General features: G+C 40.9%; 2 protein-coding genes across 4 annotated transcripts in view; one reads left to right on the forward strand and one right to left on the reverse strand.

The window, feature by feature from the left end:
* LOC105456879 overlaps window positions 1-5,741 on the reverse strand; it is a 21,092-nt gene extending 15,351 nt beyond the window's left edge. Inside the window, exon 1 of one of the 2 annotated variants that reach the window (XM_011701240.1) lies at window positions 5,447-5,741. In XM_011701240.1, coding sequence (XP_011699542.1) covers window positions 5,447-5,624 — 178 coding nt within the window. In that variant the 5' untranslated portion in view covers window positions 5,625-5,741. Of the gene's footprint in view, window positions 1-132; window positions 1,321-5,446 lie in introns of those variants that run through there. The other variant, XM_011701238.1, reaches the window with a different exon arrangement.
* LOC105456876 (tyrosine-protein kinase transmembrane receptor Ror) overlaps window positions 1-12,495 on the forward strand; it is a 243,908-nt gene that overhangs the window by 61,494 nt on the left and 169,919 nt on the right. The gene's annotated exons all lie outside the window — the stretch shown is intronic.

Below are 12,495 nucleotides of genomic sequence, written 5' to 3' on the forward strand. Positions count from 1 at the left end.
ATCTCAATTTAGTATTAGGTTGTCCGTAACCCCTCCACTCAATTGGGATTGGTCGATTTTCTTATGCTTACGTCTTACGGCTTTACGGGATTTTATGTGTGAAGGCCTTAACTCTCTTAAACGAGTTCGTACCAGAAGAATTCCGCGACGAGGAGTACAAGCTCTCCTTTCCATCGCGCCTCATCTGCCTGCCCGTGTCTCTCCTCTGATGCATCGTGCCCATGTCCCGCTCCTTCCATTTCTGCGCGCGCCACGGAGTCTCACTCATGTGATAACCTTTCCGAGGGGGACTGACCCCCCGGGTTCCGCGGCCCACCGTGATCTCGTCAGATCAACAGCGAATTCGCATTACCTACGTATGCGTACCGTCTCTCTGATGGAGTCACGCGCGCCCGAGTGACGGGGGTCATTTCGTCAATCGGAGTCATTAAATAATCCATCAGTGTTTCATCAACAAATAGCCGTTGCTGGCTAACGGTGCGTTTGAACCTCATCCCTCTCACGGGGCTTTATTCTAGGAAAGACTCGCGAATGGAAACGGCCTCTTCTCGAGAAGAGAGTAGCCCTGTCCTTATTTTCCCGACTGTCCTGTCAGTTAACTGCATCGACATCGTGCAACAACATTCGTTGCTCTTTTCCCCTCCATCAGACCGAGTGCTTTCCATGACAACGTACTTCCCATGAACAGCTGCGATGTCACGTACTCTGTGAATGATGTTTTGTTTTTCGACGTCGCTCGAAGAAGTGGCAGTAGACTGATGTTGTAAAATAATTAAGTTAATTATAAGTTTAATTGCGATATATCTTTTTAATTAAAAAAATTTTCGCAATTTTAATTAACTTCTTAATTTTAAGTAGAATATCTGCAAATGTCGATTTAGCACAGAATACCACTACTGACAGTCACGGTGTAGATCGCCAAGTTCGATCATATTTTTCATTTATCACGACAAAAATTCGCACTGTCTGGATTTCTCACAAGTTTTCGTATCCTCATGTTTCTTCGCGCGAATTTGCCGCGCACTTCGCCCGAGCTTCGCAAATTCCTCGTCACAGTTCAGCCTTCGTTTTCGACGTCTTTCTCTTTCTCGTTACGTAACGTCCGAGATGCGCTTCTTCGCCAGATGTGCGTCTCGGCGCGACGACGTCGCGACGCCACGGCCCGGCGTGTATCACATTCGAGGTTTCGAACAATTACGAGCAATCGGGTGCATCGAATCGGTGTTTCCGAACTGGTCCGCGCTTCCGGAAGCGCGTTCCGCGAGTTTGACAGCTTCCGCGGGCCGTGAAAAGCGTGCCGGCCGTTTAGAGTAGCCGGGCGAAACTAGTCGACGCGTGGCTACATCACTGCGGCAGTCTTTATCCCTACCGCGAGAGCTACCTCTTCTTCGTCCGCTTCTTCATCGCGCGTCACGAAACCACCGCCTAAGGTCTCTCTTTCTCTATCTCTCTCTCTCTCTCGCCCTCGCGACTATTTAAATCTTTTGTAGTCCCTCGTGGTCTCGCGACGCCAGGACTGTATCGTCGCGCCGGAGCGACGATACAACTAACGATGCATTTCTCAAAATAGGAAATTCTTGATTGACAAGGGAAGTAATTTAAATAAAAATATTTTGACAAAGTATTATTTTATAATCGCAAAATGTCTAAATGTCTGTCATCAATGTGAGCAATTTCATCGTTTTTATTGACACATTTGAGATGGAAGTGCAAGTAGAATAATTTTATATACCATCAAAGATTTAGGATCATTTTTTATTTATGAATTCGGCCGAAATAGAATATGTAGAAAAATTGATTGATAAAAGATACCAATTATTGAAAGAAAAAGAAATATTTTCACATCGATTTGGCAGAATATAATAATTTTATAATTTTTCAAAAATGTACGGAATATATAATATATAAATTCAAAATAGTTTTATTAAATTTCCAGATATAAAAGTTTCCATTTTATCAAACAATATTAGTTGATAGTCGGCACTGATCAGCATCATTGTATCTTTTGATGTTATTTTAGAAACGACGCCGTTGGACGATCTTATAAATTTCGCTATTTTCATTCGCCTTGACCGCGATATTATGTAAAAGCTACAGCTCTGACCGAGAAAGAGACCTCTTTCCGTGACAAGTCCATATATTATTTAAGTTTATGTGTTTGCACTCATTGTAAAGCTGCAGCACTATGCATGAACGTTGAATGTTTCGATGATATTACTGTTTAAATTTCATACAGATGTCAAACACAAGTTCTTTTAGCGATCACGTTCTCAAATGCATTTTTGGCTTCGTCCGCTTTCTCCGACAATTTATTTTTCGCGATTTAATATCATTCGTCATGAGAAGCGACACTGTCAGTTCTTATGTTTAACATCATCAGTTTTGAAGTCCCGACAGTGGCGCGATATTTTTGATATTGAAGAAATTCGGTGTCGGTGCGAACCGGGGCGATGATAAATTGTTCATTAGACTGGCGCCGTTTCTTCACGCGGCGATGTAATCTATCAAGAGGTTGAAAAAGGACTCAAAATAATCTCCGCGCTTGACGTAGGTGGCGTCTGGTTTTCCCATCGAGCGAGCATAAGACGGGAGCAGAAAAGAAGGAGTCCCAAGAACCGGTAGATTGATCCAACAACTCACTTTGAACCCTCTCGGCGTGCTGTCAGTTTTTCTAATCGTGAGGGATTTTCTTCGCACGCCACTTGAATGCACCATGATAATCCCGGTTGCATAATGCGTCGGAGGGAGCAAAAAAGCTGAGACGCTATCTTGATTCGACGAGAGTGTCAGGCATACACTTTTTTTGTTTGTATGTACTGGGTGGTCCTAAAGCGTTCCCGATTTTTACTTTGTTATTAATTATAAAAACGTAACTGTATGATATGATAAAATTCGTAGTTAGTTCACTTGGCTTTAAATAAATGATAACGAAATTTAGAAAAAAGGCTCTTAAACGTACTGAAAATAGTTTTGTATATATAATATAATATTATAAATAGATTTGCAATTATTAATTTTGTTTATTTTTGTTGTCATTTTAATTAAGAAATTATTAACGAGAATTATTAACTTAATGTTATTTTCACGAATAATTGCATTATTTGTGAAAGAGAAGCTAATATTTTAAAATTATTCTTATTACTATTTGATAGCTATTAGATATATCGAAAGTCATGCGTCACGTACACGAATATTACCGGCAATACGTTTATATAATTGGCGCGCTTATTTATTTATGGCTTGACTCAAATGTTTATTAATAGTTGAAACCGTTTAAAATTTTCGAGTTACTGATTGCTCCATCGATGGGAGACTAAAGTCGAGATCGGTTTGACGCGTTTCAACGGTATTACGTATGGGTAATAAGTAAGTATAGGCGTTTAGCTTTTCGGAGTCTGTACAGCGTCGACATCTGGATCCCGAGTTCCAAGAGAACAAACCGCCATCCCGGAATATTTGCCAAAACAAAGCTTTTCTTGGCTCCCCGGGTAAATAAATCTCGAGGAAATCACGCAGACGCGCGATTCATGCCGTCATTCAAACACTTTTTTTTGTGTTTAACGTCACACTCACGATGTCCGGCACATTCGTATAATTTTATTCCTGGATCACAATGAAGGCATAATATCTGGCAAAAGCTATACGATGACATATATACCCACCATTGTTAATCGAGCATCCTCGCAGAAATGCGATTAATCAAGCAGTCAATTCCAATAGTCTCTTGCGAGCTTTTCCGCATTAGAATCCTCAGTAACTCGATAATTGGTTGAGTGTTTCACTTTTAGACGATTAAGTTCTTTTCTCTTAACTCTTGTTGAAACTTCGGTATTTTCATAGCTTATTTATGATTAACTTAATAAACCACGTGGATTCGTCGTTGTTCACGTTCAATTACAGCGAATCACTGGTAAAGTTCCTCCCCTTTCTCTCGATTTGTCAGGACACTGTCTTTTTTTTTACCGTTCGTCAAAGTGAAGCGTTGTCGTGCGATGAAGGCAAACGCTTCTTTTGGAAATTGGAGCGCGAATGCGCGTCATCTCGGGCGCGCTCAGGCGCATTTAGCAACTGAGTCAAGTCTGCTGGATCGGGACCGCCGGTACTAGAGACTGTACTACTCGCTTACCCGACTGGACAAATTCAGCGTGTGCAGGCCAGGCCTCGAAAATAGTTCACAGCAAGTTCGTACGGCGACTTCAATCTGATGTGTGCACGTGTCTATTTGTAGATGACCGCGGCGCGATGCAATTTACCAGATCTGCCATAAAGCCGCGCAATAAAATTCCCCCGTGATTGTCACGTACGAAATATATATATTTGACCTTTTGTCTGGTATCACCCGTAATGACGAATTCATAATTAAAGTGATGGCAGTGAGATCCGTGAGATTAATGATATCCATTTAAAACGTTCCCCAATTTCAGCGAGCACAATTGTGCCAAATGAGTTTATTAAAATATCTGCCAGTGAAGTACAGAAGTACTCAAATAATTAATTCCGTAGTATATTTGTAAGCGGAAGGAAAGAGAGAGAGAGAGAGAGAGAGAGAGAGAGAGAGAGAGAGAGAGAGAGAGAGACAAGGCAGTAATTTGTGCGAAAGGGTGGCGAAATTAAATTCTGATGATATATTCCTTGTTAAATTCAGAATTAATTTTTGGAAATGTAATAAAGTATCTTGTGTAACATCAAAGTATTAGCGCCTTTTCTATCCGCGATATATTTCCTAACTTTAATATAATAACAAAAGTTTGAAACTCTCTCGCTCTTCCGCGACATATCAAAAATTCCTTTAGCACGATAGTTAAATTAATCCTTGATTGCTTTGGCGCAGTCATACCCTAGAGGATCAAATATTTAACATTATTAGTTGGTCTGGCCTGCCACTAACGCGTAATGGAAGTCCCTGCGAAATTAATTTGGCCCCCCGAGTGTGAATCGTCTATAACGGCGAATTAATAATTCAAACAGCGGCGTTCAGAGCAACTGCGTTAATAAAATTCGCTTAAAACATATTCCGGACGAGAGGGAAAAGAATGAAACGGTACAAGTAATAAATAAGCTGAATAAATAACAACATTATACTAACAAGATGCGAAAAAATTCAGATAATAGCCTCATTTATCTGACTTTATCTTTTATAGCGGAATTTCTAATTATACTAAAGTCCACGCATGTATTTCTTCGTTGAGATAAATAAGAGAAATGTTGGAAACGACATTTTTTTTTTCGTCTCTTTTGTTCATTGAAAAACATTCTCTATCCCGCTCGTCCGTCGCGAGCGTTCTCATTAAGTGAGCGCGATCAAGTCGAAGGAAAAGGAGAGTGATCGCGATATTATTGCGTTCTTTCGACACAATACATTTGTACAATCGTCGCGATTTCCTTCACCTTCGACTCATCGACAAATCCGCGCGAATCCTGCCCCTCGAGTCCCTCTTCCCTTTACCTTGCTCCACCTCGGCATTGATGTGAATGGTCCTCAGTCTGAGCTCTTCGTTCTCGTAAATCATCCCCCTCGAGGACTTCCGGTCGAGTTTTCTATTTGGCTTGACGCTGACGTCCCGCCGCCTGGTTCTCAGCATCCCGACACCGCCGACACCGCCCACCCCCGTCCCCGCCATCATCCTCTTCCTCTTGCGCCACTTGTCGTCTTCCTTCCCCGCGGAGAAGGTGTGGCGTGGTGTATCACAAAGAGCGGATCGCGACGAATGACCGATTGTCCGCGACGATTGGCCGCGCCATGCGCGCGACCACTCGAGAGAGGAGAGCAGAGCACACGACTCCCTTGTTCCCTCCCTTCTCGCTCTTGAGAAACTTTCCGCGAGATATACTCCCGTTCCTCCCGTAACTATTTGATCCTCCGTTTGATCTTCGGCGTTCGAACTCGAAGAAAGTTCCAGGCGCAAAGGTTTCGCGCTTGTCGGACTTGGCGAGCGCGGCTATGACTTAACCCACTCGACGTTCTTTCTATCGCGTAGGCAAATCCGACGATACGTTTCGAAGTGTTTATCTTGGTTCTTTATATGTTACACTATGAAATATCTCACTTTGTGCGTTCGCACTTTCCCCTCTGAATGCTTATTCCACGGTGGATCTTATCGTATTCAACGTATAATCACTTTTTGTCGTTTAATGAATTTTTGCATTAACATTTGTATAAAAATCCGCAAAATTAGATTATCTGAAAATGTCTTTTCACTACTTTTATTTAAATCGTAATAAAAATCGTATCATTATAAAAACAGATACTGAATTCTTCTTTCTACTTGATCTAATCTCTTCATTTAAAAAAATCACTTCTAAACATTCAGCAAGTATATCTTAGTCTTGTATTAACGCGTTCAATAACGGGGAAATTACATATTTATGTAATTAGTTATAATAACTCTGCACTGAAGGGATTAAAGGTGCGCACTCGCGCCGATACGCCGGATCTCGAGAGCGAACGCGGCGCGAAGCCACTTCCTCCGTTTAAAGCCGAGCGTATGTTGCTCGAATAATCGCACAGTCACTTCGCCGGCGAAGAGTCTGCGTCAATCCCGTGAACAAACCCGGGAAGCGAGGTGTAATTGATGCCGGGAGAGACCGAACAGACACCTTACTTGCCAAGTCACTCCCCTATTGTGAGGACTATACGTGGCTTGGTTTAGTAGCAGTACCGCAAAGTTTGTACACGCTGACTCCGTGATATCACGCCGTCTATACAGACCTAATATCGCCACGCTGCACGCTGTTGCATCGCGAAACCGGGGTTAAAAGCTATTGAGTTGCCGGGGAGTAATCCGTCTAAAATTTCGTATACGTTTCACGAAGGCTATAACGCGTTGCAGTGTATCCCGCGGATTATGTACCTTGGCGTGTCCGTATAGCGAGATCAGGACAGAGTTTGGGAGGGCTATCGACGCCGGGCGAGCAGCGTAATCTGCCTGTGATCTCCGTTGTGTTGATACTCGTCGTTGTATTAACTTAGCGCAGATCCTCTACCGGCGGTACTAATTGGCTAATTCCTCCGGGGATTACGTGTTGCCTCCTCTCGGAAACCGTCACGGAGACGACGACGGATAGTCGGTCGTTTGCTCGGTAGATCTATCCTCGGTCCACGCGATCGCGGTGAATCGTTTACACGGAGTTACCGGTCGTCGCGTCGGCCGCCTCGCGACCAGAACAATTTGCATCGGGCACTCATTTCTCACGCGGTATTCCTCGCACGTAATTTGCGTCCCCATTACTCAGCGTTTATCAGCGTGCTCGGGCGACCACCTCTCGGACTTTCAAGCGCCGTTCTTGCGTCCTCTTTTTTTTTAATTTTTTTCCTCTTTCTCCGTCTCTCTTTCTATTTCCCCTTTCTTTTAATTTGTTTTGCACGTCCACACGGGGGGGGGGGGCGGCACACGCGAGGGAATTTATCTCGTCGCCCGGGCGGATTTTCTGCAATCTTTCGGCCGGCTGCGGCAGTCATCGGTCGACTACCCCGCGCGCCGTTATGAATGTCGTGATTCTCGCCCCTAGGACGTCGGCGATTATTCACGAGGGACTTAAAGTTGCGGCTTGAACTTCTAGCTTCTAGTATCTAGCCTCTTCCTATCCGGTGGGACGCGTCCGTGTACTCGTGCAAAAAACTGCCCTCGCGAGAACGCTGAGTGGTTGCAATATGTAATGCCTCGCAGTTGTTATGGGACGATTATCCACGATGATGCGTGATGTCTTCGTCACTTGATGACCCGTTCGTCCTTGAATAAAATACGTTAAAAGTTAGAAAGAAAATGACAAAATGATTGCCATTACCTACAGGTATCATTAGACCGAAATACATTACATTATGCGATGATTACTTTATAAGTTTCGTAACGTTTTTTTTTTCTGTGAATTTTCTGACCTAGTTGATGAATGAAGTTTCCAAATGAATGAAGTTTCCAAACGATTGATCCCGTTGTTCCTATTGTTGGTGATCTGAAAAGAGATGTATATTAGAAATCACATATAACAGTCATATAAATAATTATTAAACACTTTTTTTTAAATGAAAATGCATTTAGAATAATCATGAATATTTTCTCGTTTTCAAATAGCTCAATTTGATTTTTATCAGATACGTACTGCTTTACTGGCTGCAAGAATAGAATGTTTGCTCTTAAGTAAAAATTGATAAAGCGCATTAAAGATCCAAACATCGAAATGGATCGATATCCGTTGTAAGAATAGCGAATGAAGGTTTTATTTTTGCTGAGCGGGATTTCGGTCGCGAAAGAAGTCACGAAGGATACTTGAGTGAAGGAAGTCTTGCAGGATTGTACGTGATTTAAAATCTTCTCGACAGCTTCTCTTAGAGGATTGCTTCACGTATCGTAGAACGCTGAATATCCGATACGCGTGTTCGAGTAAATGCGCGGAATGGCAAAACATTTCGCTCTTATATGTGTAGGAAGATGCGAGTATCCGCTTTGAAACTTTTTTTTTCGCGATGCCGCTCTCTCAGCGTTTTTCTCTGTTTTTTCTCTCATTCTTGCTCGCTCTTCTTATATGACACTCAAAACCTGGAGGAATGACATCAAAGAGGATAGCGTAGTAAAGCAGGTGCGTATCCTCGATCCTGTTGTTGCCTTATTCTGAAAACAGAGATCGACAAAGAGAAAGCAAGAAGGAGAGAAAAATATAAAGAAGAAATAGAATTTTATCATACTCTGGATTGACTTGAATAAGTAAAAAGTTTTACTGACAAAATTAAGGGTGAAATGAAACGATTCTATAAAAGAGTAGTTAAAATTAACAAATTGAAAGCTACAACAGTACGTTGAAACATAAAATATGTATTTTATAGCGAGAGATATAAGTACTATTTTGAATCTGTAATTAAGTAATGTTTTAATTTCTGAATTTAGATTTCTGAAGCGCCAAATGTGAAAATAGAATCTGTGTCAGATAGACTGAAATATCGCGAATATAGAATACTAAAAATGTAGAATGTAGGATAAGAAGATAAGAAAAAAAGAAAACAGTTTTTCTCATACATTTAGCTAGCTTTTTGCGATCTTATTTGCTGTATAAATAACGATCTTCTTGTGTTTGCATTAGAAACTTGTAATTATCTCTGGGCTACCTCACGCGGTAATTATAAAAAAGAGAGAAAACTTTACGCTTCGTCATACGTCTGCGGACTTTCTTAATGAAGTTGATCCTTTAATTAACGTCGACGGAAAATGATAAAAAGGTAAATGACAAAGGAGGAACTTTTTTCTCGCCACGATACCAGACCTGGAAGAGGTAAGATTGCGCGAAAACGTATAAATACACGACGAAGACCGCAAAATTAGAGTAGTAAAAACAGAGTGTTTTTTGACGGAGAGACAAGACTATATTGATGCGTGCTTAGAGCAGATATTCGATTTGAATCCATTCCAAGTAGCAGGTGAGACATGATTCATGGCTCGTGTCTAGCATGAAAATTAACGTTGTATTCATCGACGAAAATTATTTGCGAAACGAATTACATATCGAGAAATCTATATAGAGAATTTATTTTTGTTTTTATTTATGGCATTGATCGAAAATGATTAATTAGATTCTCATCATTGTATATAAGGTATTTGTGTAACAATTTGAAATATTAAATTAAATTGGCATACGCCAATTTAATTTAATACTAATTATTTTTGCGACATGTCATATACTGTCGAATATATATTTCCGCGAATCAAAGTAGAAAAGATATATTTGGAGATTTTTAATGTCTGCCATTATCCATATTCCGTTGCGTGATAAATTATTATTGCTATTCATTTGACAGAATCGAATTTTCATCTATTGAAAATTTAGTCGGCGTTATATTGAGAGTTAATTATACTTTTCATTCGCCACAAATAGATCAATTCCGCTTAATTAAACTTATTTTATTTATCACTAATTTCACTTGTACGTATGATTAATGAATCGGGAGCGCAATGCCAGATGATACAGCTATTTATAAACAAATGCGTCGCGTGCAAAGCGCCGGGCGTGTGTAGCTTTTGCAAAATAAAATACTTATGTGTGAAACGCTCGGTCGACGCGCGCGCGCGTGTGTGTGTCGCGCGCTCGCGATCTAACGAGGCAGCAGGACGCGCGAGAGAGGCCTTTGATGCACGCGAAACGCGCGCGCCGAGAGAGACGCGACGCGAATGTAAGAGAGACCAGAAGTTACAGCGTGCAACAATTATGCTCTTTTAAGCGTGACGACGCGACGAGAATGGCGGGGGCGGCGATGTATCTCCTTTGTGTGAACATGAACTTTAGCAGTACGAAAGTTTTCGCGCTGCCGGGCAAAAACTTAGGGCTCGTTAAGAGGCGCGCATTTGCATGACATTTATCACAACTCCTGCGAGGACCTTTAAGATACGTGCCAGCGCGACCGGATAAAGCCGGAAGGATTAATGAGGACGTCTTTCTCCCGTTTCCTCTCTCTCTCTCTCTCTTTCTCTCTGTTGCCACGCTCGCACTTCGCACGGTGTTAAGACGAAATATTGTATATTCGCCCGGCTCCTCTTTGGTACTTTACTGTCATCTCCTTCGGCAATGTTGTTCTCTTAATGTTTTCGCGGAAGAATATCCGTCGCCAGATGAACGTGATACGCGTTAATCTTTGTTATACAACTATCTTTTAATTTACTGCTTGGAAAAGGGGAATTAAATGTTTTGAAGTTCAATGAAGAATGACTGCGGCAGTTTGTAATATATTTTTATGAAATATTTTTTTTATATAAAAGAACATATCGTATATATGAAAAATATGTAAAATATTAATGTAAACAGAAATATAAGCTTTACACGTGAATGCAATTTATGTTATTGTTGTTCGAAACAATTTCTCTCATCTGTCTCGACTCGCGATTCGAATAGACTTGATTTCACTCATATGAAGTGCTTTTTTCGGAAGCTCGCTCTTATGCACGAAGTGTTATACTACCTACTGGCCACCTGGTGGTCGTGTAATTTTAACGATTTCCGGTCTTGTTCGACGGATACGCGTTTAACGGCCCACGAATTACGCGCCTATCAATATACCGATATAATCTTTGACGTAAACCAGAAATGGATTTCGACGTGCAATACGACGGTCGTTAATACCAAATAATCAAAAACCGCGATTTTCAGTATATTCTAGATAGTAAAATTATAATTATAACGTGCACGTTAGTTGCTGTACCATTTTGATATATACCTAATCTATGTACCAATTTAAATCTATATACCTTGATTATGATGTCATAATGATATACATCTTGATTTTAAACGTAGCAAGTGCCGACAGATACTTTCTTCTTGACATGAAATGGAGAAAGTACTTCACTTTTTATTTATTTCTCTCAAATACTTCATATAGAAAGTTATTTCTGAAATTGAAATGCGAGCAAACTCTTCATATATTTTGAAAACTTTTTTATGCGTCACTTAACACGTCCAGGGCTTTGACTTCACGCATCCAACTCACAGCGATGACGAGGCTGCGTGCAAAACCGGTCCCGGCCTTCTCTCGCAAGCGTATCTGCGTGACGTGAAACGTAAGCGGTGCAGCGGCCGTGACGCCTCGTGCGAAAATCGAATTTGCACCGTGAAGTACGAGATCGGGACGTTATCGGCCAGCCGGCGTGTGCACAATTTTAACGATTTCCGGACGGGTTACTTTCGGCGTAACGCGGCGTTTCGCTCGAAGGTCGACGCGGAGCCAGACCCCTTGCGCGATACAAAACCTCGATCCGAATGATCGGCCGCGTTGGAATGGAATCGATGACGGGGCGTGTTATTATTAAGCGAAGCGATGACGGGTTGCCGATCGGGGAATGATTTGCGCCATCGACGTCTGCCGTGCTTTTCATGTTTAAAGGGAATCTCCTCACTTACGAATACATCATCGCCGCGCTGTTTGAAATGGAGCTAAAGTAAAACCTCCGTTTTGTTTGTCCTCCGTAATGGGCGTACGTAATCGTGTGCACTGCTGTTTCCTAGAAGAAAATTAAGATATATTAAAGTTCATCGATATGTTGAATTCATTTATAAACCTTTTAACGTCGAAAAGTGCATTTGTTTGCTATTTATTAAAATTAAAAATAGACAATTGTACCATTAATAATGAAGAGCTCACAAAAGATATATCAATGTAACTATAGTTCTTGGTATTTAATCAGAAAATTCTAAGACCCGTTTTCACAATGTATGGTTACCTAAAGATTAAAAATTACCAAGAAATTTATTGTTTCACGACGTTTGATTAGGACTTAACCATCATGTTAACTTGATGCCAACTCAACTGATGTACACGTATCTTAGTTTAACTAAACTTTAATTTATTTAACTATAAGTTTATAAAAGTGTGTTTTAGTTAACCTAACCTTTTCGTTAATCATATATTATGAAAATGGGCATAAATAATAAACTGTCTCTGTGAATATCAATCATTTAACTCATATTTTCTGAAAATTATTATTAAAAATTAAGATTTTACTTGTCATTTAATAACAATAT

Source organism: Wasmannia auropunctata, unplaced genomic scaffold, assembly GCF_000956235.1.
Source record: "Wasmannia auropunctata unplaced genomic scaffold, wasmannia.A_1.0 LD335514.1, whole genome shotgun sequence".
NCBI classification, from domain to species: domain Eukaryota; kingdom Metazoa; phylum Arthropoda; class Insecta; order Hymenoptera; family Formicidae; genus Wasmannia; species Wasmannia auropunctata.